At 42.3% G+C, this 27935-nt stretch overlaps 2 protein-coding genes across 14 annotated transcripts in view; one reads left to right on the top strand and one right to left on the bottom strand.

The window, feature by feature from the left end:
- The window catches only part of ECHDC1 (ethylmalonyl-CoA decarboxylase 1), a 43739-nt gene extending 29152 nt beyond the window's left edge, over positions 1 to 14587 (top strand). For 3 of the 10 annotated variants that reach the window (XM_072855815.1, XM_072855816.1, XM_072855817.1), the window contains one exon: positions 10958 to 14587. In XM_072855815.1, coding sequence (XP_072711916.1) covers positions 10958 to 11363 — 406 coding nt within the window. In that variant the 3' untranslated portion in view covers positions 11364 to 14587. The remainder of the gene's footprint in view (positions 1 to 10957) is intronic. The other 7 variants (XM_072855812.1, XM_072855810.1, XM_072855811.1 and 4 more) reach the window with 4 other exon arrangements.
- Positions 14588 to 16329: 1742 nt separating this feature from the next.
- On the bottom strand, positions 16330 to 27730 carry RNF146 (ring finger protein 146). 4 transcript variants are annotated; one of them, XM_072855809.1, is made up of 4 exons: positions 27580 to 27730; positions 21719 to 21875; positions 17961 to 18099; positions 16330 to 17873 (listed from the first exon to the last, which is right to left on the bottom strand). In XM_072855809.1, the coding sequence occupies exons 3-4, from the start codon at positions 18096 to 18098 to the stop codon at positions 17040 to 17042; spliced, it is 972 nt and encodes a 323-aa protein (XP_072711910.1). In that variant the 5' UTR covers position 18099; positions 21719 to 21875; positions 27580 to 27730; the 3' UTR covers positions 16330 to 17039. The 4 variants fall into 4 exon arrangements, with proteins under 4 accessions (XP_072711910.1, XP_072711907.1, XP_072711908.1 ...); XM_072855806.1 differs by having other exon boundaries at positions 16330 to 18099; XM_072855807.1 differs by lacking the exon at positions 27580 to 27730 and adding an exon at positions 27063 to 27087 and having other exon boundaries at positions 16330 to 18099.
- Positions 27731 to 27935: the final 205 nt, after the last annotated feature.

Below are 27935 nucleotides of genomic sequence, written 5' to 3'. Positions count from 1 at the left end.
AATCTTTATTGCTAGCTGTATAATTGTAAAAAGTCTATGTCTCTCCCACTTGGGAAAGGCCTTTTAATTTACTTTTTCTGCTGTTTTCTGGGTCTCCTCAGCTCACTTGAATGCTCAGGCGCAAGAGCGGGGACGAGGGAACGGTGTGTGGCTCAGCTTTTACGTCGCATCGCAGCTTGCAGAGGTGCCGCGCGATGCGTGTGTGCGTGCAGCACGAAGCGCCTTGCGTGACAGTGGGGCGGGCTGCGTGAGTCCCCTGGCCAGCCCTGTCCCCATCTCCACAGCCCCCCTGCACGGTGCTGCCCATCTCCCGGCACCCGCAGCCCACCGCGGGGGAATAGTACCCCGGGCAGTGGGAAACCCTTGTGAGCATCGCATGTGGACCTCAAGCAGTATCAGCCTGGGAAATGGGGCAGATTCACTTTGCAGTTTGGCCAAATAATTTTCTTTCCTGTCAGTTTATTGAAAAATGACTGCAGAAAAAAAAAAAAAAGATCATATTACTTCCTTTAATACCGCTTGTGGAGTTTTAATCAGTCATGCTTTTTTGGGCCCCTATTTCTTGCCCTGTGATCTGTCATCTAATTCAATTTTTCATTCCTGCTACAGAAGAAGTCTTTTTGTAACTTCCAATATTCAGCTTCATTTATCCCTTTTAGAAGAAATGTAGCTTTTTATAGCACGCTTTTCTCTCTCCAGCTTCTGTGAAGCCACAGGCAAGAAAGTGTCAAGCCTGAGGTAAAAACTTATATTTAAAACCCCTAATCACCCAGGTCTGCTGGGTGAGCCTTCATCCGTAGCTGACTTCTGGGAGATTCTGGTCCAGCAAGAGATTGGAGGAGCCGTCGGTGTGGATGGCAGCCAGTATGACAGCCAGCATCGCCTGCAGGAGACTTTTGGAGGGCCCTACCTACCTTGACTTGTTTGAGGCTGCCCTGCTCCCCTTGCAGGGTATTAGCAACAGCTTCTTTCCCTGTGTTTCTTGCCTTCCATAATCCCTCTCTCAAATTAATAGTCTTTCTTGCCCTTCTTTTAGCCACTCTCCTTTGATCAGGGAAGTACTCCTCTTTTCACTTCTCTGGTCATTCTTACACAGTCGTGTCTGGACTGGTTTTAGTCTGGGTCTTGCTGCATCACAGGGTGCTCTGCTTCCTTTTTGCTGCTGATAGGCCTTTTCTTAATTTTTCTCAGTGCAGGCTTTGCTATTGATGAGATGCTGGTTTTGGGGCATGCAGATTTCTGTATCTGCCTATTACAATTTAACTCCTTGTTATCCACGGGATCTTTTTCCGGTAACAATACTATTTTTGTGCTTCTTCCCTGGAGTGGCTTCCTTTTGAAATGGGTAACCTTGCAGCCTCTTTGAGTTGACTCTGTTCCTTTTGGAGGCTCATCTTCCATTGAATGTCTGAATGTTTCGGCAATAAATGGTGGAGTTATCCACACCTTAAGCTCCTGTTTATTCTCGGAGACCATATTCCTCCTAAAATGGCTCATGTCTATTTAGTAGTTTCTGCTCTGATGTCCCTGTGTTCCATCTCTGTCTCCAACTCTTTTCTTGTTACTCCATCTTCCCTTTTATTGATTTAGGACTCCACTTTTCAGAATTTTAGCATCAACCAAATGTTTTGTGTCTTTAGATGAAAATATTACGTTGTCATTCTTTCTTCTGCATTTCATTTGTGTCCTGGTTTCAGCTGAGATAGAGTTAATTTTCTTTATAGTGGCTGGTATGGGGCTATGTTTTGGATTTGTGCTGAAAACAGTGTTGATAATACAGAGATGGTTTAGTTGTTGCTGCACCAGTCAAGGACTTTTCAGCTTCCCATGCTCTGCCAGGTGCAGAAGAAGCTGGGGGGGACACAGCCAGGATAGTTGATCCAAACTGACCAAAGGGCTATTCCATACCACATGACGCCATGCTCAGTATATAAAGCTGGGGAAGAAGAAGGAAGGGGGGGACATTCGGAGTGATGGCGTTTGTCTTCCCAAGTCACCGTTACGCGTGATGGAGCCCTGCTGTCCTGGAGATGGCTGAACACCTGCCTGCCCATGGGAAGGAGTGAAGGAATTCCTTGCTTTGCTTTGCTTGCGTATGTGGCTTTTGCTTTACCTATTAAACTGTTTTTATCTCAACCCTTGAGTTTTCTTACTTTTGCTCTTCCGATTCTCTCCCCCATCCCACCGGGGGGGAGTGAGCAAGCGGCTGTGTGGGGCTTAGTTGCCAGCTGGGGCTAAACTACAACAATTTGACTCTGGGTGATGTGAAAAAGCATGATAGTCACACTATAAATGGTTATTTTAAGGTTTCCCTTGAAGAGTGCATCTCTCATTGTTTAGGTCCATGCTCCCCTCTGGGAAGAGGCCTGGGGTTTCCCAGCCAACCCAGAAGAACATTAACTCTTGCTCAAGAAAATACATCTGTAATTAGGGTCTATTTTCCGATCGAATTTTGACCCTGATTCTTAGGGCTCCATAAAATGCATTGGAAAATCTGACTGGAGGGCAGAAAGTAAGGTGGCAAAGGCAGTGTGCTAGGGAGACTATCTCATTTTCTCCTAGGCTACTTTATGTAAACCTTGATTCTTAGCTTTTGTTGCAAGTGGGGGGAAAATGGATGCATGAAGAGTGTTACAAAACAATTCAGTAACTATAAATAAAATTCCATATAATCTGTAAGGCAATTTGAAAAGAGCTGTGAGAAAAGAGAGCTCTCGTGTTGGTGAGATTTCTTAGGCTGGCATCAAGCCTACTCCTTTGACACTGAGTTTTAGAGCGTGCCTAGAACACTCTGTACTTGGGAGGCTCAGTAGGATTTTTTTATTTTGGTTCTTGGGTATCATTTTAATTTATTTAAACCTCAAATAAAGAAGGTGTATTATTTTGTTTTAATCACTGAAAGGATTTGAGAGGGCTGACTTTCTGATGGGCTTATTAAAATAGTAGCTGGACCTACTTCTTTCTATTGCATTCCTGTAGTAAAGGTGACAAATTAAAGCTCATGAAGAGGAGAGCTCATTAATGAGCACAGTCTTCCCTATTGAAATTTGGGATGGCAGAGCTGCTTTGTGCAATTGTATCTAAGATATGCATAAGGGACATAGTTTCCCCAAACTCTCTTAAACAATTTTGTCTTCATTTTTATATTCTTTAGTGGTTACCATTTAGGCATCTGTCAAGAGAATATTTGTGACTAAAGGATTTTCAGAAAGAGCAAAGATTTAGGGGGTTGTTTTTATGATGCCAGTCTGCACGGACTATCACCAAAAGCATGTTGGACAAGTCCTTAGTTTTATCAGTTTTACAGTATTTTCACTTTGGAAGGCTCACTTTGTGTTGCCAGAGCTCTGAAGCAGCAATTGCTGTAATGTCTAATGGTCTTACTCTTCCTCTGCATAAAGTGGAAACATGAGAAGCTCTCCATGAGAGAGAAGAGGGGAGAGGAGCAGGGGAGATTAATACTAGCAAGCTGTGCTGGGAAAGCGCAGAGCAGTCCTGGCTGGCCAATATTCACTGCATTGTTATAGTTCAAAAATCTGCTAAATATAATTAGCAAGGAGTTATTTATTAAATGTATAATCGAGGCTTTTTGATCCTTTAAAGCCTATCCAATTAATCAAGTGAGATTGAAAGATAAGTGAAGTTGTGACTAAGTCTTCTCAGGCTGAATCCACTTGTTAGTGTTAGGAATCAATTTTCAGAGAATTAGGGGGGTTTTTTGGTGATAGAGGGTGTAGCTGAATTTCAGAAAAATCTTTTGCTGTTTTGTCTAGATAATTGCTTTACAGAGTACCTAGGTAATTATTTGATGGTGTAGTGATAAAGAGACTGACGAGACACTGCACTGGATAGGCAGAGACAGATTAATTAGTCCCAGCTTGCTTTTTGGAGGAGACTGTCTTATTCTTGAGGGTCTAATTCTAACAGCATCTGTCATGAAAATTGAAGTAAGGACTGGAAACTGCTCATCAGCAGCATTGCTGACTAGCTAAATTATTTTAGTATAGTACTGCATATTTCTTCTGCAGAATATTTTTCCCACAGTACCTTGCTGCTTCAAAATTCATTTTTTATTGCAAAAATGACTGGTTAATGCAGTTGTTGTTTTAAGGTAAGTTTCTGTAATAACCATGGAAGGCTTGTGTGTTGGAATATCGAACAAGGCTAGAACTAGTTTTTTTTAATTAAAAGTAAAGCCCCATTCACTCTGCAGTTAAATACTGATGAAAGTATTCCTAGCCTTTCCAGTAAGATTTATGGTCCTAAGAATATTTTGAGACTAAATACTTATACAAGACAAGTTGTCACTGTTAGAACACAATGTTGTCATGTAATTAACTATCGGTATTTAGGTTTCCAGGTTAGGTCTCCGCAGGCACGAACTGCAGCCTTAACTTTAGTCAGTACTCTTAATTTCAGGCTTTCTGTGGCTTTGTGAAGATGTCAAGGCAAGTGGCTTGTATTCAGGTCTTGTTTTCAAAGCTATACTCAGAAATTACTTCTGTTGTTAAAGGATTCTGGAGAAGGTAGGGATGAGTTTTGCAGCAAATTGCCAAGGAGCATTCATAATACGAGGCCTCAAGAATTTGTATCTTAATGCTAAGGAAGTTCTGTAGTTCCTTACATGTGCATTAACATCTGTCCGTGTGTAGTGGGGAGGATAGGTTTTACATACACTAAATGGGAAGGTACCTGATCTCTGGTGTATCTTTCTGACTCTAAGATTTGGAACGCAGATATGAGAGGTGGATTGAGCACTAGGTACATGTTAAAGCTTGCAGGGCCACCTGCCATGCTAAAGCAAATGGGGAGAAGGCAGGTAGCCTGGAGGTTTCCAAACCGCAGTATGTGCTACATGAACTGTTCAACATAGCGTGCAGTTGCAGCAGTGCTTGACTACTTGTGTGATGGTCCTTGCCCAAGCTTCAGGCTAACAGCACCTGGAGTCCCAATTAATTGCTCCTTACAGTCCAGCTTGCAGGGCTGCCACTTGCCAGGGCAAGACCCCTTGGCACCCCTCCCTGAGCCAAGGAACTGAAGCTCCAGAACTGGCTGGCTGCATCTGCAGCAAAGGGGCTGGAGGCATCAGAGGAGACCACCAGGACTTGGGTTTTTGGGCAGGGCAGGCACTCCCAGGATGTGCTGCAGCCACTGATCATAGGTTTGCTCAGCCCTTTTGTGGCTGTAGGAGGAGCTTTATCCTGCTGTTGGCTGACGACCCTTTCACACGCTTGCATCTTCTCAGGCACAGATGGACCTTGGTTTTCATGTGCCATGATGGACAGTACAGGAGACCCCAGCTATTCAGATCCTATAGTTGTACTGAACTCCAGATGCCTATGGCAATGCTTTTGCCTCCAGTGAAAGATTCAAGGTGACTTCTCTCTTCTATGGAAATGCTTTCACATCCATCTACCCAATTCTACCTCATCTGAACAGTTATTGTGTTTCAGCCATCCACTTTAAAGTCATTTGGGGGGTTTTGGGGTTTTTTTTTGTTTTTCTTTTTTTTCATACTAGAGATCTAGTATGAAAGACAGACATTATTTGATTTATGTGGTGCACTGGACCAACCTGAAATAAAGGACTTCTGTTTAATCACAAATCAGGGCTTTTGTTGTACACATGAAGGAACAGGTAGTTTAGTTCTTACTCTGATGCTATAAATTCAACAATCACAACTCTCCTGTGCTTTAACTTACTGTAACACCCTCGTTGACTAAAAACATCCCATCTACTGCATGTGTTCAGCAGCGCTTTGTGTTTAAGAGCAGCACTTTTTTTTTTTTTGGTGGGTTTTGCATGCATCAGCAAGAGGAGAAGGGAGGTCAGATTACAGATATTACCTGTGTAACTCTATCTGCTGCCTGCATCACAGTCGCTTGCTGCAAGAACACACCACCAGTACTGGGATCTTCTGTGCCCTTTGGGATGCTGAAGAAGTGTAAGGAAGATGGGCTGAGACTGAGGTGCAACGTGCAGGTGAAGTGATGGGACAGGGACTGTATTTTGAGTGTTGAGAAGGTGCAGTAGGAGAACAGGGAAGAAGTAGACAACGGACTCCGGCTTTCTTGCTCGTTAAGGTCCAGCATGCATTTGAGAGCTGCTGTTGCAGTGGATGGTCCTGGCAGCACTTGCCAAGCAAAGTTACAAAATCCTAAGCTAGTTACACCTGAGCTTTTGTCACTCGCAAGCAAGGTCATCAAATTTTCATGCCCACCTGGCAAAACAAGTTCCATTTGCATGATAAACACCATCCACAGATAATGTCATACTAGACCTCCCACAAATTCTTGAACTTGCACTCCCCAGCAGTGTGTATTTTAAAAAGCTATTTTGGCCACATGTCAGCATAGCAAGGCTGTTACTTAATTTAACAAGAGTTAATTAAGCTGATATCATATTGATGAGTGTATTAGAAAAACATACACATTGGGGAAAGTGTATGACTGGATTGTACATCCACTTTGTTCTTCTGTTTTTTGCTGGTTAAAACAAATGTTTGGCTCTTGATAGCATTCTTTCTGTTACCATTTTCCTGGTGGTTTTCTTTTTTCTTTAATGTCTCTCTTTTCCTGTGCTTAAAATAGTTGCATGTGTGATTTGGATGGTTGGTTGAAAGCCTTTGATATCAATACTGTATTCCTGCTGTCTTCACTGAGTAATGACAGTTGCCCAAAATGCATGTGTGGCTGACCATGACCATTGCTCTTCATGTGTCTGGATGTCTTGCATCTATGTTTTGCAAAAATGTCTAGTTGTATTTGAAATTTTCTTATTATTTCTATAACTCTTGTTCTACAGCATGTTAAAATTATGGATGTCTTTTAATTGTATCCCAAGGCCTTTGACTCTGGAGAATTTTCAACTTTGTGTTGGTTCAGTCACCTCATAGATAGTGTTACCAGAGAAGTTAGCAGATGTGGTGAGGGAACTTCCTATGACGCAAGGCATAAACTTTGCTTATTATTTATGTTGATTGGTGGTTTGAGAGCAGGAGGCCAAACTATTTGTGGGGGAGATAAGTCATCTCCTGCAGTTCTGGCTGCCCTCTCTCAGTATAACCATGGCGGAGAACCAGGTGCTGCAGAACGGTGTGATGCTGGCTGCCTCCCTCCATGGTGTGCCAGTCTCACGCCAGCTAAAAGGAGAAGATTGGAAGTCAGGAGCTCTGTCCTTATGTGACCCTGGGAGTCAAACAGGGATGGGAACGAAATCCAGGTCGCTGACAACACGTTTAATATTTTAGGCATCCTTTTTTTTCATTATGGGTTTCAGAAGCATAGTAGTAGGAGCTTTTAAAATGCATAAAATAGAGGATGGTATTTGTTCCTCCCTCGTAAACTTTGTTAGTGCCTTTGCCTTGTCAGAATGCTGAACATAATTCAAACCCCGAAGAAATGATGAGGTAAGGGCCAGCACAAACCTTAATATAATCTTAATTCTGCCTGAGGAACTGATTATACCTGTTGGAACAGTTCAGTAACAAGAGTACTATAAAAAGCAGGTATGAAAAACTGAGAAAATACATCTTTGTTTCCATTTTCAGCTTTCATTGTATATGCTCCAGCTTCAAGTAGCTGGGAAATACTTCAGCAAAGGAAAGCACAGCTGTTAGCTCACAGCAAGTGCCACCTTTGAGGAAGCAAGCGCACCTGTTTAAGGGATGGGATTTGTTAGATTGCATTGTTAATGGCAAACAAGGTTTTTTTCTCACGTGCATTGCCAGTGATGTGATGTGACACGACAGTCGGTAGTTCGTGGGTGCAATGAGATGTCATGGAGTGAAGGAATCCTTCGATCAAAGGTGGAGGGTTTGTAACATTTAGCGCGTCTGAGAACATTTTAAAATGTACAGCAGGAACATTTGCTGTAGCTCGTTTGCTTTAGATGACTAACCCAAAATTGGATGTGGCCCATGGTGGCTGTGCTTTCTTCCTAGGGGTGTTGTAGTGCTTGTAACGTGGAAATATAATGTTCTGGAAGAAGGTTTCAGCTGCACTTTGGTGCTTATATTACCTTAACCTCTTATTTCCAATTTAAGTTGTGAGGATTTTGCTACCCTTCACATTTCTGAAGGATGTTTCTCTGCTTGTAAGGTCTTCAGTTACTTCGTTACATTAATTACATTTAATAAATATTTTTTCAGTATTGTCATGCAACAGATTTTCTTCTTTTTTGGGGGCAGGGAAGGCCCCCTTTTTTTTGTGTCCAGGAGCCTAGTGGTATGACCTTCCCCTGGGATACAGGAGACCCAGATTTTAATTCTCTTGACCTGGAAGACAAGAACAGGCATACTGTGTCAAATCAGGGTTCATTTTTTATTCACTTACTATTCTGTCTCAGGCAAGGCCAATACTAGGTGAATAAGGTGTAAACAGCTCAGGAATAGAATGGTACTTGTCTTTTCAGCTTTTTGATGTCTGCCTCTTTGTGTTTAGTAATGCTTGATGTACTTTCCTTACATAAATTCATCTAATGGGAGATCAGATCTGTCGTGTCTCCAGAAGGTAGAATCCATTCCTTTCACAAAATAAAAAGGGAAATATTTATGCGAGGCTGCAGCCGGTGATGTTCAGAGGCTGATTCCAGGCTAGGTTGGCAGGGGCATATGCCTCTTCACATCTGCGCTCAGGTCTCTGTTGCTTCCTTGGGCATGGGGACTCAAAGTGAGTGGTATACCTAACAGTGTGATGGGTGGTTTCTGTAAGAAATGGTGTGACTTCAGGAGAGGATTCATAGTTGAAAAGGCTGAAAAACTATAGATACCTTTCTTAAGCCTGAAGGCAGTCCAAGACTACCTTTACACCTTCTACTGACCACCACTTATCTCAGTATTTTCTGTGGAGCTTGTTCAAAGAGCGTTGTAGGGAGAGTTGAATCCCAATGAGATCCTGAAAGTTGCAGCCTCACAGTGTCTCTATGGATTTAGCTGTCAATCGTTTATTTTCCTTTCATCATGTTTGGTTCCTTTTTCTCAGAGGGAGGTGAAGACTGTGCAGGCTAATAGAGCCTCTCCCACATGCTAAATGCTTTCAACTTTTTCTTGTTGGGGCTGATGGATCGGCTGTGTTTCTAATGTAAAATTTGACTTTCTGTGCAAACTTCAGAGTGCGTTGACCCAACTTCCCAAATAAGCCCATATGCTGCCCACAGGACATTCACTGAAATGCCTGTCCTGAAGGCCTGAACCCAGGTGCCTGGGACAGTCTCAGATTCAACAAACACAACATTGCCTTACTGACCTGCAGTGGCTGTCTCATGAGACTGCCTACAGGTTGTCTAGCATCAGATGCCTAGCTGCATATGGCTGCTTCTTTTTTAAATGCTTCACATTGCTCAGCATAGCTAGAATTAAACCCTTAATAATGTTTTCATTATTGCTTTCCCCGTGGTACACTGTGTGTCAGCAAATTGCAGCGTAAGCTGAGCCAGTGAAGGAATTTTGGAATACCTGCAGAATCTTCCTTGTGGAGGGACCTGAGCTCCCTGGGATCTGCTGGGTTTGGGAAGCACTTGCTAATGTTAGCTAAAAGCCTTTCCTCCCCTGCAATACTCTGCTTTCTTCCTTTTTGTCACAAAACCTTCCTCCACTATCCCTACAAAAAGGCTTTCATGCAATCTGGCATGTCAGCTGTTGCCTTTGTGCATTGTGTCAGGTCTGGGATAACACGGAAGCTCTTCAGCCCTGGTGCTTTATAGTATGGCATGAATGCTGATGGTGCTCTGGTTAAGAAAAAAGCAACCAAGCAAACTTAAAATTAACAATAACTAAGCAGATTTGGGAACTGTGAGTTCCTAGAAGTAGTTACATTTTTAAAAGTTTTCTTTTTCTTTCCCCTTTTAAAGCTGTTCACCTTGATATTTTCATTATGGCAAACTGCATTGTTAGGAAACAGACTTGTGTGTAGATCTTAGTATTACATGATTTATCTTTGGAAAGCTCATTAGTGGTTGAAGTAGAAGCTAATCTACTTCACAAGTATAATTTACATCCCTTGTCTTATAAGCAGCAGCAAGCAACCACACTGCAGAACATCATCTTAAGAAAAAGCAAGTACTGGTTTGCTTCTATACATCTTTTCTGTATGTTTCTATTTCTAGAGGCTTTTTCCACTAACCTAATGTGTGTCAGTGTGAACACTATGCGGAGACAGTACACTCCGCTGCAGCAGAGCTCCTCCAGGGAGATAGCTTAATCAGCCCTAGGGTGAGTTCTTAAATAAGGGAGGTGACAGACTGTAGAAAAGAAGCAAAGATGTGAAATCTTTGAAGAGAGGAATGTGACTCTACCTTCTGGAGGGGAGCAATTCTATTACACACTGTAAGGCATAAATAGAAAGCAATTCTGTTATATGTTGTGAGCCATAAGTAGAGCATCCATCCTGACTTCCCTTGCTGTAGTGAGCAGTTAGAAATCAAACTCACATGGACACTCTAAAGTACAGAACAAAGAAAACCCCAACTATGCTATAATGAAGCACTGGGGTGCTGACAGAACCTCCCAAGCACAGATCAGTACTAAAACCACAATCCATGCTCTTGAGAAATATGTTTTGTGCGCTAGTTTGCTCGGGGTTTACCCCAAACCCTGTTGTTTCAGGTATGAATTAGCAAGGCAGTGTTGGCACTGTAAAGAAGTGTAACGTGCCCTCCATCTTTGCAATTCTGTTTTCAAACACTTTAGGACTGACTACAGGTATCAGTGTGGGCACTAAGAATCTTTACTGATGGCAGCCTATGTATCTCATTTTGAGAAGGGCCAAAAGCTGCAGCTGAGGCACTGGCTGATGTAAAAATTAAAGATACTTCAGCTCTGGCTGTAATCAGCATGCTGTCAAGTTGTATCAGCCTTTGGAAGCAGAGGGGAGGAGAAAATAGAAAACTGAGTGCAGGCGAGCTGAACATGGAAGTCAATGCATGGATTGACCTCTGCGTGTTTGTTCTTCATTGACAGGTTGATGACGCCTGGGAGTGAAATTCGATTTGTCCATAAGCACATGGGTCTGGTGCCAGGCTGGGGAGGAGCTGCCCGGCTGGTGCGGATCGTCGGCAGCGGGGCTGCCCTCCGGCTGCTGAGCGGGGCTGCCAGGGTGGACCCCGAGAGAGCTTTGCGCCTTGGGCTCTCAGAGCAGACGTTGTCATCTTCAGATGAAACTGCAGCGTTAGAAGAAGCCCGAGCCTGGCTGAGTCAGTACACAGAAGGTCCAGCCAGCGTGATTCGGGCTGTGAAAAAGGTGGTGACAGCGGGAAGAGAGCTACCAGTGGAAGCTGCCCTAAGGACAGAGAAGGATGTTTTTGGAACTGTATGGGGTGGGCCTGCCAATTTGCAGGCATTGGTTAGAAGACCAAAACATAAATGACGGTCAATGCATAAAAAATGTTCTTGACCTTTTTGCAGACAAAGCTTTCACTAAAGCAGGCATTAAACGGAATCATTTAAGGACTTGTTCATTTAAACTGGCATTAACATTCCTGTCGTTCACGTCAGGCAGACATATTTGGTGTGCAACCACAGAGAAATCCCCAGCAGATTCTTTACTGTCCTAATCACCCACTGAATGGAGATTAGTGAAATTAGTATGTAAAGGTAAATACTGTGCTGAGAATAGAACTATAATTCTTTTGGAATGAGGCTGAAGATTATTTTCTTCAGAGTTAATTTTGTTTTTCTAACTGGTATGGAAATGAATTGCTTGAAAGATGTGAGGTTTATTTATTTGCAGAACAGGTGCATCTAAAGCTGCAAAATATGAGTTCCCCAACATGAGACCAGTGTCTTTAAGCAGCTTTGAAGGGATGATAACTGGTGAGATGATAGTTTTTATTTTTTCATCTTCAGTCAGTTCCTTGTATAATTGTTGAGAAAGTATCCGAAGATACTTCAGTTTTAATGGTGATTTTTAAAGGAGAAGCTCTAACACTGAGGAGCTTATAGCCCTCATTCACTGACACTGATTCAGGTCTTTACATGCATTTAGGTGTCTTCTCACTGCTGGAGGAGCCAACTACCTACATATGCATCTGCACATTCCCATAGCCCGGACCTGTGCTGCTGAGCATGTGCAAAGCTGCTGACCTGATTCTTTACATAGAATCTAGTTGAAATCTTGGAAGGCCATGAGGTATCATGTGCCCAAATGGGATGTCCTTGACTGCTTGGTGGTCTGAGTACTTCAGCATTCTGGAAAGACTTGTGTGGGGATCTGTCTACATCTTACTTCAGAGTATTTTTACTGGTAGGGTATATTTGGGCTGACCAGAAGATTTAGAACTCTGTCTCCACTTCATGCCAGTGACTGTGCAAGTAATTAGATAACTCAGTGGGGAGGGTTTTCCTTTTAGAAATTAGAAACTGACACGGAGTCCCTGCTTTGGCAGATGATTCTTAAAATGAAATCTGTGAGAGCAAAAACACACAGACATATCCATGACTGAGAGTTTCCTGTACTGTTGGTTAGGGTGAACTTGTCTCTCAATCCAGCAGGGGCTGAGATCTGAGCCCAGGACCCAAGTACTCCAGGGAAGCATGTTAAGGAGGAAACTTTGGGCTACCTGCCACTGACATGCATTCGCGCTCTGACCAGGCATAACTAACTCTAGATATATGGAACAAACTCCCTTAGGAAAAGGAGGCAATTCCTTGGATGGCGATCCATGTTACAATTTCTAGTGTGGCGGGATTCCTGAGTTTTGGACAGCGAGGTAACTGTACATATGTTTGAGGATCTTGGGACAGATCAATGATGGGAATTAGGCCTGGATTGCCTGTTAAGATTCTGCAGCTTTTGAGCAGATGCTGTGCTCTGCTGGGGATGTTTTATTATATGGCTTTCACAGCAGGGAGTGTGTATAGCCTGAAGCAACCAAAAGAAATGCTGAAGGGATGTGTTTTGAGCTGGCACCTCAGGGAGGGTAAGGAACTTACTCTGCCCTGTTGATACTGCCTGTTTGCCTTCACACCTGAAGCTGCTGCTGGAGGAATGTTTCAAATCTCTCTTCCCCAAAAATAAAGTTCAATTTTTACTTCCAGGTTAGAGAAGGGACAGGAATGGGAACATGGGGAGAGAGTAGTGATCTGTTTTGTCCCCCTTTCCCCCCCACCCCTTTTTATCCAGTAGCTCGGTTATTAGTCCCCAGTTTAGCTGGATTCTTTCCTGTGCTCTAAAGGACTTCAGACCCATGACTTCTGAAGTACAGATGTTTTAACATAGTCAGGCAGTGCTTGACTGTTTAGTAGTGAAGCTGTTCTGCTTTTCATGAAGTTCCTCAAGACTCGTGAGGGATACCAGACTGCCAACATCACTGAATGTTCAGAGGACGCTCCAGTCCATACTCATCCAACTTTTTGAAGCAATAGCACATCACATTGTTGTGAGTCAAAAAAACTGTGCTTTAAAGGGCAACTGGTTATGTCTTTGCTAGTAACAAGAATAAATTTGCAATCACTAATACTGTGATTATGTTTTTAAAATGTGTGTGAAAATTGCTTAGAACCTGAGCAAGACCCTTGAATAATTTTTTTTTTTCAGGTGCCAGGCTATAAGGCTCATTAGTGTATCTTGTGCACTGGGTGACAGAAATCTGAAAGGGAGGAAATTGTAGCAGAAAAGCAGAATCTGTTTTACTTGCATGTTTTGAACTAGACCTGTGCTGCCAGTAAGTGAAACTCGGTATGTACACCTGTTGGGGACTTCTTTCCCTTTTGATTTGTAGACAACGAGCTTGCTTCTCATTTCAGCAAATGCATTTCCCCAGCCGTCGTCTCTGATTTGTATCAAAGGCCAACGTTTGCTTCTAAGAACAGGACAAATAATTAACTAGTACAGAGTAAGACACTTTCAGAAAGGGTTACAGAAGCTCATTTTGTCCTCTGGTCTGCTGGAATCACAAATATACCAATATACCATATTCTCTGGTTTCTTTTCTGTTTTAAAAGCAAGTACAGCCCTTTGTATGAAAGCCAGCCTAACTGAATTACCATGAGTGCTAGCATGAGAGCTCCAGACTGAGTGAGATGGAATCCCATTTTACCAATTTCAGACCTAAATGCTTTATTTCATAGAATACTTGCTTATCTTAAAGTGATAAATAGTTGTAACCAGCAGCTGATAAGCATTTATATTTTCTTTACGATTATTAAAGACTACAAGCTTAATCTCTGCTTTTGTTCCCCTTCAGATATGGCCTAAAAACAAACAAGCACTAAATGCACAAAATAAATTAGAAACCTCAAAACTGATACTCCCAGTCTCCTAATTAAATGGCATGCTAGCTTTTTTATTTCTTAGGAGCTAGTTTGCCAGCTCCCTCCTCACCAAACTAGGTTTCCTATTACATTGTGAAATGCCTGTCTTGTCCCAGTACACAAAGGCAAGGGAACAGCCCAAGCGCTTCATGGGGGTGTGGATTCTGCGCCAAGCATTTAAAGGTTCGATACTGGAGATCACTTTTAGCAATATGGATACTTTATCATATTTGCTGCTGACAGAAATATATGTACCAAATGGGCAATCTAGGTAAAACTACATGTTCTTGCTGAATGCTTGGTTCGCTGTGTGATTTTTTTTTACTGACAGGATTCCTGTATCTGTGGTTATCTGTTCTCCTGGAAATGAAGAGATGCGGTAGATTTTGTAGTATTTTAATTTCCTTTTTCCTTTCCATTCTGATCCACTGTGCATTTCTCTAGCTATGCTGTACAAGTTGAAAAATTGCTTAATGGATGGAGTTACAGAAAACTACATAATGCAGTGTGGCTGTGGCTTAGCTAAAATTGACAGACAACAGGTCTCCTACTGAAGGTAATGGTTTAAATATAAGATGGGAATTACTAGTTACTACTTTTTCCTAGCTTGATCTGGGGAGTGCATTTGCCACTCTGGTGATTGGCTATTAAGCTCTTACCAGCCTTACTTTAACTAATTTTAGTACTTCACAGCTGCAGTCCGCCAGCAGGAGCCAAAAGCAGCATCATGGGTGTTTGGCTGAACAGAGGTCTGCTTCTCTACTTTGGTCAAGAACCCCCAAGGATAATCACTGATAAAATTATCTGTAGACTGTTTGGGCTGAAAATCCTGAAATTAAGTATATACCAAGTCAAGTTCTTGTATTTTGCTTCTTGCTTTCTTCAACAGTACATACCCTCCCATGAAGCAAAATGTGTGCACATAGCAGAAGTGTTCTTACTGAAGGTTTTTGCAGCACAAAGTCAGAGTTTGATTAGAGCCACTGTATGCTAACTCAAAACAGAGAAGGCAGCTGGCAACTAACAAATAGAAGAAAAAACATTCCATCCTCTTTCCTTCTAGAAAGCCCATGTTACTGGATTATTTCTTTATGGAACTGGAAAGTGATCGTAAAAATCTGTGATCAAGAGCATCCATTCCTAGCTAAGAAAGAAGGAAATCTTCCTTATTCCATCTGACCTTCCTCTGCACTTTCCTTTGTTCACTGACCCACTGATCTCACCGGTGGGCAGAGGAAACAAACTGAAGGGCTGGCACAGCTCTGCCCAAGATTAGACACATTAGCCATCATTATAGTAAGGAGAACATTCTAGAAGTTCAAATCTACCATTTTTAAAAATCAGCCCTTTCAATTCCCTTCAAATGGTTGTCTACAGCAACTTTTGTCTGAAGATGTGTACTACCTATGTATTGGTTACTGTCCCTTTCTAATCAGGGGTATGTGTACTAAGAATTGGAGTTTAATTAGCTTTATTTTAAAGATTGATTCTGGACTCAACTAATGCTGTTTCTCAATTTGAAAAAATTTAAAGCAACTGCCATAAACAGAAAAGACAAGCTGTGCTTTTCAAGATCTGGCCTCTAACCTTCTCTAATACCCAGAAGTCAGTTTGTAGCAATCTAGGAGATGCATTTCTACTACAAGCACAGAACTACCTTTTCTGTGCTGCCACTAGTTTTGCTATGAAGAACAGATAAAACAGCAATATAGTCCTTAACATCCATATTCTTTCTTATAGGGTCAAGCTTGATAACTTATGCTCTTTCATTTCAACATTTCTGCTGTTAAAATAAGGCTGTGTGTGACACTTCTGCCTACCGTTAACAGTGAAGCGAGTTGATCAGCTCTTTAGATGAGAAGTGAGTGTTAAGCCTGTGTGAGCATTAAGCCTGCAACTCATGATTTTTCAGTAGAAAGACATACTCCTACAGTGTTGTTTTTGAGACAGCCAGTCAGGAATGCAAGAACTTGAAGATACGACTCAGAGCCAACCCTCCCTTTTGGCAAACACAGGAAGCTGTTTTTGATAGCTTTCTTTAAAGTTCCTCCAGTGAAGTTCAATTAAACTGGAGACATATCTAAGATTGGTACTGATAAAATGTAGTTTTATTAAATTATAAATTCCGTAACAAAAACAAGACAGATCAAGAAAGACCTCAAAAACAAAACTACAAAGACTAGATGGCAAAGCCAGTGAAAATGCCATGAAGAGTGTATAGGTAAGAATTTGCAACAAAAGTTAACAGCATTTTTACATTTCCGTTGAAGGAAGGTAAATGATTGCTCTTGTCTAGTAAAAACACGTTTTAACTCCAAACTCACATCTATTTTCTCACATTAAATTAAGCATCCTGCTCACACCCAACATCTTGCCTGCTCCCACACTGCTTTAGTGTTCTTTTCATACATCAATCCATGCAGAAAGTAGTAAGACACTTAATGCAACAGTCAGATAATGAAGACAATTCAAGTTGTACAGTAGATATACATTGGCCAAAAAGGGATTGAGTATCTCCAAGGGGAAAATGCTACAAAATAAACACAAGACGTTTTCAAGAAAACTGGGTATTGCTAAACAGCTTTCAAGCCATTAACAGGACAACCCAGTTTCCTACAGTTAAAGTCTTCCAGCTGAAACATGTTAAGAGACTTAAGTTAAACAGACCAAATCCATTTCTCCCCTTCATCCCACCCTCCCACCAAACACACTGCTAGGTTTGAGCGCAATGCCAATGTGGACAGAAAATTTACAGATACAGGACTGAGTTTTTAATTGCATGGCTCTAGATTTAAACTTCAGTGACAGTGCACTGTCCATCTGGCCGCCTAGATCTTACACTTGTGTTTACCACCCCACCCCCTGCCACTGGTCTATCCGCTCCTGACTGGCTTGTATTTGCATTGAAGTGTCTCTGCTGGACAGAGGACAGGCGCTGCTGAAGGTGGGCAGACACATCCTCGCTATCGCTGCTAGCATCCGATTCGGTCTCCTCAACAGAGGTGTCAGGGGCTGGTACCCTACCAGAAGATGATGATTCGTGGTCTTCTTCTCCTTCTCCCCTATGACTCCTTTCAGCCATACTGTCTCCATTTATTTGCAAGTGGGCAAAAGAGTTCTCCAGAGAATTGCTTGCATCGGGTGATGGCGTTGAAGGACTCATCAGCTGACCATCTAGCGACGGCAGGGGCCTAGCAGAAATGGATGCTAGAGGCTGCACAGCTGCAGCCCCCAGAGTCGGTGTGCTGTCTGCACCATCAGCGGAGCTCTCTCTTGCCAGGTTGACAGTGTTAGCGTCACAGTCCAACCTCAGCCCAGCCACTCCCTTCTTTGGTATATCTATTATGTCCCGTTTTATTTTTCTGCGGCGTCCGTGCTCATTTCTCCTATACTGAACCATATTTTCAAGATCTGCGACGTATAAAAACCCAGCGATTAGCATTTCAGTGCTCTTTTTACCCTTGGAAAAGGCATCTTCCAGCTCTCTGCTGGTACGTTCATCATACTGCCACCAACCATTTCTACCTTCATAGTACCAAGCATATTCTCCATTGCCTCTGCTTGCCGCTTTGAGTTCTTCTGGTGACAATAAGGTTGGCTTGTCAAGAAAATCCTCTGGAATCTCCTGCCGGCAGAGTGCACATCGTTTCCCAAGCCAAGAAGCTCCCTTCACACACAGATAGCAGAAAACGTGTTTACAAGGCAGACTTACTGGATGGACACATGTTTGCAGACAGATAGCACATTCGGGGACTGTCAGGGAAGGTGTTGCGTTAGCACACGACTCATTTGTCTTCCTGTTTGTGGGAAGCATGTTGATCGAATGATCTACTTCACCACAGCCAGCCATCCTGCAGAGGATCAAAGATAGATTTAAATCAGTTTATTGTGTCAACCTAAACTGGCACCTTACATCACCTTTGACCTCAACATCCACACAATGAGACGCTTACCTTAAATTAAGGTAAGTTATAATTTATGAAGCTCAACTCAAAGAAACTGACAGGTTAACATTCTGTTTCCTGAGCTGACAGACTAAATCAAGTACTGGGAGAATTTCTTTTGCTAATCACCAATCTTTATCTGTTGCATTTTCAGCACATTACCACGCCAAGTTAGAAAACAAATTTTGGGATTTCCTGTGTTCTTTCTCTGAAGTAGTGTTGATTAATGAACATCCAGTCAGCTAGTTACTTTGGAGCCTCCTCAGAAAATTTAAAGAAGTTATGATTCCTTCCTCAAGAGGTGATCTAGCTGCAAACATTGAACTTAAAACAATCTCTCTTCACAGTACTGGTGATCATCCATTTGATCAAGGGATTGCCTGAACAGGACCTCAGACTAGGTGTCCACAGTAGAAAATATGCCTGGCAGCAGGACCCAGCTGAAATATTCCCCCACTCTGTTTCTTGGTCCCCATGCACCACAGTATACCATCCCTCAAACTGGGCTCAGAACAACCACAGGGCTGCAGAAAGAACCAGATTTGCAAACTGAGGTGGCTTTTTCAAAAGATACCCTGGATTCCTTTTTCCTAAACATCAGGTGAACTCCCCAATATAGCTAAGTGCATCTCAAAAGGAATCACTGCAGCCCAGCAAAAGGAGCAGTATATCACAGAAGACACACAACTGTGATTTGATTGGTTTGTGAAGTCATTGCCTCTGCCTTCTCTGGGCATGTCTTATTTCTGTCATTAAAGATCATTTTGGAACCAACTGTAAGAGAGCAGGGAATGCAAAACTGTGTCACTTTGGCATTGTGTAGGATTTCAGTAGTTGAAAAATTCTAGCCTAAATATGCAAATGCCTTCTCAACTACATTTTTGCCATGGCAATCTTTCACAGTCTGTTTCATGGTAATTTTTCTTTTATGTTCTTATTTATCAGCAATCAAAACCAAACACCAGACATCAAATGAGGGAGAAGAATGGGCTTTGGGGGATGGGGCCCAAAAAGGTGCCTTTTTTTATTTAAATCCTCAAGGAACTTTGAGGCTGATGTTCAGCAAAACAGCCTTTCAGTGAAACTAGTCTTTGTTGTACAAGCAGCTAAGAATAGTTCATGCAAAACTATGAAAGGCATGTGGGCCAAAGGAGACCTGTAGAGGTCAGGTAGTCCAGTCTCCTGCTTCATGTGGCACTACCACCAATACTAGATCAGATCAGCCCTGGCTTTGCCTAGCCGAGTTTTTTTGAAACCTGCAAGGATGGAGATACCACAACCTCTCTGGACAGCCTGTTCTAGTGTTATACACATTTCTAGCTGAACATGTTACCCCAAGAGAAAATACCTAGTGTTACTGTAAAAGCCTCCACTGCTTTAAACATCTTATGAATACATGCTGGGATTAAAAAAAAAAAAAAAGATTTATGCTTCACTATCTGTATTTATCTTTACAATAATGTATTAAGTGCCATTTACTTAAAAATGTATTTCTGTATGCTGTCTGTTCCCTTCTATCACGATAATTTCCTCTCGAAAGACCAAAGCCTCTTTAATCCATTTTTTATCAAATCATTCTTTTAAAAGCTCTATAGCACATAATTGTATCCACCTATCTTTCAGTTTCGTATCTGAATTTCTTTCTCTGAGATTAAAGACAAATCTGCATACTAGTTCTTAAATCAGCATGCCAGATACAGACACAGCATTACCTCCCACCTGGGAACTGTCTCTTTACTGTATAGTACACATCTATCTGTGCGATCCGTGCTAACAATGTTGTGAATAAGTTGCTTTCTAGGAGCCTCACATTTTTGAGGTTGTATTTTGCAACAGAATTTTACACCAAAACTAGGGTTTTATAATGAGAAACTTATTAGAAAAATGGGGGAAGAAAATCTATTGAGATTTCAGAATACCCACAAATACAACCCAACCAGTATCTCACAACAGAAGAGCTGAAAGAGAAATCCATGTATTGATTAATCTGCGCTAACTGGCTGAGGTAAAGGATCTGAATTTTCAAGTGCTCCCATAATGAGATACTACTGTGCAAAAAGGCACAGCAGCAGAGATTTTTACTTCCACGCTACAGTTTTACAAAAGGCTGCTTCTCCCTGAATACACTTTATAAGGTTACCCTTTTCAGAGTCAAAGAAAAGATTAAAACAACCTGTAGATAAGTAACTTCTATACAAGTCACATACCGTAATTAAGATTTGGGAGGGGATTAAAATGCAATGCTGGGATTAAAAATGCAATGCATTTTGACAAATCAAATTCTGATATGATGAGCTAACTTCTTAGTAAACTAAAAGCAGAGTGAAAGTTCTCACCTGTTCACTGAAAGCACAAAAATGCTAACATTTGAACTGTGCTCAATACGTCACCCATTAATTTGAGGGTTCTTTGATTCCTTACTAGATCAAGACAATAATGCAGGATATGAAAAGAAAGGAGTAAATGCCTTGTCTTGAAATTCCTATGTGATTTTTAATGACTCAGAGGAAAATGTTATGTGTAAAATGAATACAACTGGAGGAGTAAACCCTTATCTCTAAGCAAGTGCTACCCAGCAACATAAAACTCTTAAAAGATAAGCGCAATTGCAGTTGCATGTGCTTGGAATGCAGGACAATTATGCACTTGAAGATTCATATCAACTAAACTGATGCTGTCTCACTTTTTTATTTTAACGGAAGATCCTAATTAATCCTTTTTTATTTACCTTTGACACTTAAGTATCAAGCCTAGGTCACAGAGTTTGCTCATAAGCTGGTATGAGGATGTACATGTAGATTTTTATTGAAGATGTAATCCTTCAGAAAGGAGGAAAAACATCTAGAACTACTATTCTGCTACATTATGGCTGTGGAAGCACTTTAATTGCAACTTCATTATATTAAGAACTAAACAAAACTGACCACAGAATATTTTTCCTGAAATTAAGAGTAATATTTTATAACAAGGTTTAATCAAAACAAGTTTCATATTAGAACTGTTATCAAACAATAAAGCTCTGGTTTTTGGAGGGTTGGGTTCCCTTAAGTCACTTCGGGCAAGAGGGAAAATAACATTATTGAATAGTGAGGCTAAAAATTAATCAAACTCAAGGACAAGTTCTAAAAATAATTTTATTTTAAGTATTTAGGTCCTCAATTCAGGTATAAATAAGGGAACAATAAGTATCTGAACACTGCATTTTAACGTAAATACAGCCTAAAGCCAACTGAGAAGGAGCTAGTCCACAATCTTGCCAGATCCCACCTCTCTATTATCCTTTTGTGATTTTTTTTTTTATTTTTAATATTAAAACATATATTTAATTTGTAAGCTTAGGGTGCACAGCCTAGAACACCTTCATCAACACACAAAGCTGGAAGACTATTTGGAAGAAAAAGTAAATTCCCACAAAACCACCTCAAAACTGAGTAATTTTTCAAACTCCAGGTCAAATTCTAACTGCAACGAAGCAGTCTGTCAAGGAGCTGACACGTGTAAGTCCATTAACAAAACAACAGCTTACTTTTGCTGAATAATTTCTACTGAAGCATGCCACAAGACTAAAATGTCTTCTCTTCAGATGTGTCCAGCTAGGGTGGCACGTCCTCTTTCCCAAGGCTGGCTCATTCCTTACTTGTCCTGCCCAACGGTACACTACAGTGTTTCAGCTTCTCTGCAAACTAATGGAAAGCAAATAATATCACCATTACAATGTTGTACAGAGGTATGAACAAGCAAAATACAATGTCATGGTCCTGTTACAGAAAAGAAATTACTATGCTTTCATTTACCTGATGCAGGCTATTTTCAATAAAAATATCATCAGAATTCTGTTTTATTTTTTGCAATAATCAATTCTGACCCACTGTTTTGATGTCAATTATTTTGATGTCTGACTTAAGCAAATTATCTTTTTCTAAAGTATTGTAAAAGGCAATTATCTTTAACTATAATAAGTTAATGGCTCATTTCGATAAAGTGACCACATACACAAAAGGAGAAACAAGAGCAAAGTTAGGAGCGTGTTGTGTTTATGCAAATTTAACCTCTAATAAATTACTCCTTATATTCAGAGTTTAAAAAGTCACAATACCTTCCTAAACCTGTTTATAAAACTATCAATGTCATATCATTCCAAAGGACTATCTAGGCTTGTATCTTGTCTCTTAACAGGGGCTAGTATCAGATGCTTGAGTAGAAAACAGTGCGTGCAAACAGCTGATCTCCCCTAGGTCCACTCCACACTTCAAGCAGTCTGTAGCTCAGAGCCTTGCATCTTTGTCCTCTTTTTCAGAGATCACATGCATTCATTTAATGAATGAACCTCAGAACCGTTCAGCACTTTTTTCTTTATAAATCTACATATGTATGTCCTCATACTAGCTTATAAAAAACCTCATATGACCTAGATTTGATACTTAACAAGGTAAACATAAAAAGGATTAATTAGGATCTTCCTTTATTTCTTTATAAAGTGCTGAAGGGCTCCGAGGTTCATTCATGAAATGAATGCATGCAATCTCTGAAAAAGAGGACAAGGATGCAACTCAGCCTCCACACCTCTGAGGTAATATACCCCTCTTCTGGCTAGCAGGTAATGTCAGTCACAATACATTTTGTGTATGTCACCAACCAGAATCTGAGCTAAGTCGTTTCACAAATACATAATAATCACTGGAAACCACTAAGTGTCTAACAGATACCTAAACAATTATCCTGTAGGGAAGTACGAATCTGCAAATTCGGAGACGACAGGGGGACCATCAAGATTCCAGTCACATTCTCACCCTAAACAGGAAGGTCTTAACCTAAAAGAGCCACCCTTAGTTACAGAAAGTATTTGGGAGTCCTCTGTAAAAAGACTGATGAGCCATAGAGTTTTATCTTCCTTCTGGGCTGTAGCTTTCAAAATTATTCTTAAGCATTTTGAACTACAATTTCCAGTTGCTGCAAAACGTTACATCTAGGAATAGTATGAAGCAGACCCGAGAATGTCACGTCTTACATTTTAATTTGGTCAAGGAAAGAATAATTTCAGTATAAATACAGTGCAGATCAGACATGTACAGAGTCGAGCAAAGTCAAGGAGTGATAAGTCCCTGAAAGAACATGGAGCACTAAGTATTACAGTCCTTCATCAAATGATTGAACATTTATCATTAACAACATCCGAGTGAAGTGTTCAGATGACCTCAGTATAAGACACATTACTCAACTATGTTATTTTCTTTATAGCTGAGCTCCATGTAACATTCTGTGCAGCTATTTTTAGAAAGAACTCCTAAGGAAAAATGCAAAAATTAACAAGCCTATCGACACCTTTTCTCCCCTCATCATTCTAGCAGCTTCCCCTTTCTTCAAACATCAATCTGAAACCAAGAGCTGCAATCACATTAAAATTTTGGCTCTACTAATCCACTCAGACAAGATACTATGTTTGCTATCATCAGAGAGACAGTTCTTGATGCTGTGGGTGTGGCGTTCAGTCCTTCATCTTAGGAGCTGGCTTTCTTTTACTTCTGCAGGTATCACCTGAAGCCCTTTATCTACTACCTCTTGCAATCCGCTACATCTCGCAATCCACTGTTAGAGGTAGCACATCATAAAACCAAATGTTATGTGGAGATGGGAGAAAAAGGTTGGGTCAGTTCTGGCAGATTTCTTAGGAAATAAAAATGCATGCACATATTCAAGGTATGTAATTATACCTAGAAGAATCCACTTAAGGCATAATTATAGGATTATGGTAAGGCAACTTTCTAATTGCTGCATAGCTCTTAGAAAGAACTAGTTCACCAACTGACTTCAGGTAACCTCTACATTTCATGACATTGTTATTTATTTAATAAGCCAGTCTTGAAAATTTTACTAAATGGGATAAAAGACACTTGTGGTTACACACACCCCCCCTTTCCTGGACGATGACTCCTCCTTTAAAGTCAAGTGGGTAAGAGCTGTGTTCTATATTTAGCAATTAATTTTCTATGCTAGAGAAGCACGTAGTATGAGGAGTTACGCTATCTGTAGCAACCTGCAAGTATGCCTTCCTTCTGCACACTCACTAAATCCATGCATCCTATTATACACTGATTTTGAAACTTTCATTCAAGATGCAACAGATGAAGGACAATCCCACTGATCAGGAGCAAGAATTTAAATTGGGCCACAACACTCCTCCCAACTGAGGCTCAGCCAGCATTTAACTGCTCTCTTTGTCCCCTTGGAAGTCTCTCAGGATGGTTGCTGGGAGAAGTCACGTCTGCTTCTTCCACACAACTTTAAGATGCTGAAGCGGTGGACTTCCTACCAGACTGATCTCCCCAAAATTATTTCAGGTTCTCCTTAAGAAAAACTTCAAGCTTTTATTAGACTAAGATGGGATTAATAATTTCTTGTTAGTTCAATCAACTGTGCCCACTGGATTCCCAGTAAACTATCAGATCCAACCCAATTTTTTCCACTTTTCTGTTTCTTTGGAAAAAACAGCAATAATAAAAAAGTCCCAGAAACATACATATTTAAGAAGTCAGCTCGTAAATGTCGATGAAGTGTTACCTACAGTCTTAAGTCTTTTCTGTAAGTAAAAGCTTAGCTTTTAAAAAACAAACAAGCATAAACCATTGGTAAATTCAACACCAGCTTCTAACCAAACCAGCCAAAGACTATTATTTGAGTCCTACTTCAAATGACAGATGAGCTCACAAATTCTGCAACTCTGTACAGATTACTCTAAAGCAGCTACCACAAATTCACCCCTTCCCCCATTTCAACTCATAGGTTGAAAACTCAACAGCTACAGCATTACTTCAAAACAGTAAATGCTCTTCTGGAATTAAATACTTGGATTTTTCCATCAAGCTCCCTAACTCAATTACTGGGGGGGGGCAGGAGGGGAAAAAAGAACCCCGGATTTCCGCCCTTCCCTACACGGCACCACAAGCCAAACACTGTGGGAAGAAAGAAGGAAGGTGGCTGGGTTTTTTTAATAGGAAAAAATCACTCTCCTGTCTGAAGGTCTGCTACTGTCAATATAGTATCAGCTCAAGGTACTGAGCCTATTAGGTATTTTTTAAACTGTCCCTGGGCACTGGATAGCACAACAGATAAATAACCTCGCTGTTTCCTGTTCTTATCTACTTTTCTGGATCTGGTTATTAAACTTAAGAGTATCTTCAGGAACTGCTGATTGTGATGAGGCTTCAAGCTGCCTGTCATTCCTTATCCTCTGCTATTACACATTAATAAAAAAACAACCCTTACATGTACATTTGGAACTGAATCACAGAAGGATAGTCAAGTGCAGAACAGCCAACCATTTCTGTATTGAACTGCTATATCTTTATTCAAAATGAGGTTCTTCACCTATGCTACAATTGCAGCACTGAATTTCAATACTGAGCATATATCCTATTCCAATGTATTTAACAGAACAAAATGCTAGTTTCTCACTCAAATAAAATGATATTGTGTGGAAATCAAAGCAGAAACGGGTTCATCTGAAGTTATCAATGCTTCAGAAACAGAAAATAAGTACAGGAACATCTCTTCATGTATGTATAGAGACGTGATTAACACGCACAGAAGAGAGGGATTAAAAAAAAAACAAAACATTTCAACAAAAAGACTTTTCCTCCACCAATTCCAGGAGTCCACTTTTTGATAGCCTTTAAAAATACTGCAGTTCCAGCTCTCTACATAAACAACAATTCAATTACATGTAAATTGATGCAGTATATCTTGAAGGAAACAAGAAGAACAGAACTTTTTCTTTCACTCAGTACAGATTCTACATTATAGCAATTTAAACAATTGGTACTTTGATTCACTTGGAAAGAAATCACAGTATTAACCACACAAGACTATAAAGCAAGCTCCTGCAAACATTCAATATTTAAGATTTACTCAAAATGACCAAATCAATATGCAGATTTCACTGTGTCTTCAACACTATTACAAACTGTAATTTTTGGTAGTGCATTTTTCGAGACGCTTTAAGAACTATTTTTAAGTAGCCCACTGTCCGGAGGCAGCAGCTAACAAAGCAGCAGGACTGTATTGTTAGCATTACAAATCTGACAAACGCTAAACATTTTAAAGCTCTGCTCCCTACTCCTCCTTGCAATTATTCAATGTATACTTGCATACTACACCACCAGTAACAAAACCTACAGTATGTCTAGTCTGTATCACAGAAAAGTTATACTAAGATTTAAAACCCCACACTTTTATTTGGTTTTAACTATTTCACCATTCTGATTATCTTGTTTGTATGAAGAAGACCTATTTACTAAATATTTTGTCATAATTTTTCAGTGGTGGCAATATGCACTCCACCAAAAGCCGGACCTGTTTTCACGTCCCATTTTAACATTCTGAAGGGATGCAATCCAAACACTTGAGCCGAGACCATCACGCACAAAGAAACAACAGCACTTCCACTAAAAACACCAGTTACTTCTTTTTACGTGCTTTGCACTGTGCTCCTATGCCTGTCTGTACGACTTCCATTCTAGGTTCGCACAGCTCATTCGGGTAATCAAAGTAAGCCAGCTACAGCAATGACATTTTGAAAGGCGAGTGACAACACGCAGCGCAGAATTATTTAAAGCGCTGCACATCGCTCGAAGAATTAAAGCGCTGCGCTCGTTCGGTCAGGGGATTCTGCCACGCGTGACGACGCTACAGAGCTAATGCTCCTGACCTATTTTACTACCGAGCAAAACGAAACCTGGAAACCAGGGCCCCGGCCCGGCACGCAGCGCGCACGTAATCCTACACCGGCAGAAGGATGCCGCCTCCCTCAGAGGCAAACCCCGGCACAAAAGCGCCGGCAGCAGGAGGGCCCCGGCCCGGCAGCGGGGACCTACAGGAAGGACCGGCAGGCTCGCCGCCGGCGGGCCGCGGGCTCAGCGGAGCCGGGCCCCGGCTCTCCCAGCCCCTCAGCGCCGCGGGGCAGGGGCAGGCCTCTCCGCCGGGGCGGCCACCAGAGCCCTGCGCCGCCGCGGCCCCAACACCCGTCACGTGACGCCGCGGGCGGGGCGGGTGCTGGCCCCCCCCCGCCAAAACAATAACGGGCACGGCTCCCCGCCGGGGCGGCCGCCCCTCAGCTCAGCGCAGCCGGGGCGCCGCGGCAGGCCCGCATCGCGCTGCTCCGCGCCGCTCGCCGGCCTTTTGTTCAGGGCCGGTGCCCACCCGCGCGGCGAGGCCTCGGCGCCCGCCCGCCCGCTCCCCGCCGCGGGCAGCGCCGCCGGCGGAGGAGGGGGCAGCGCCGGCGCCGGCCCCGGGCGGCCGCGGAAGAGGGGCGCTGTTGGAGCGACCGTTGGAGCGACTCCCCCCCGCGCCCGCGGCGGCGCCAGGGACTCGCTGGCTGCGCCAGGCACTCACCCGCCGGGCCGGCCGGCTCGAGCCGCTCAGCCCGCCGCCACCTGCCGCCTCCTCCGGCCCCGCCGCCGGGACAGCGGGACGTGCCGACGTCACGCGCGGGAGGGGGGGAGCCGAACGCGCCACTGTGACGCCGCGGAGGGGGAGGGGCAGCGGGAGGGGGCGGGGTGAGCTCGCCCGCGCGCGCGTGTGACGCCGCTGCGTGACGCCGCCTCGCCCCGTCCCCGGGGCGGCGCCATGGTGGCGCGGGCTGCGGCGGCCGCGGTCCGGCTGCTCTTGGGCTGACGGGGGGGGGCGGTGTCCTGCGGGCCGCGGCCCCTCCGGGCGTCCCGTGGTGAGGCCAGCGGGGTGCGTGAGGG

The sequence above is a fragment of the Ciconia boyciana genome, chromosome 3 (assembly GCF_034638445.1).
Source record: "Ciconia boyciana chromosome 3, ASM3463844v1, whole genome shotgun sequence".
NCBI classification, from domain to species: Eukaryota; Metazoa; Chordata; class Aves; order Ciconiiformes; family Ciconiidae; genus Ciconia; species Ciconia boyciana.
This window is presented reverse-complemented; position numbering and strand designations above follow the sequence as displayed.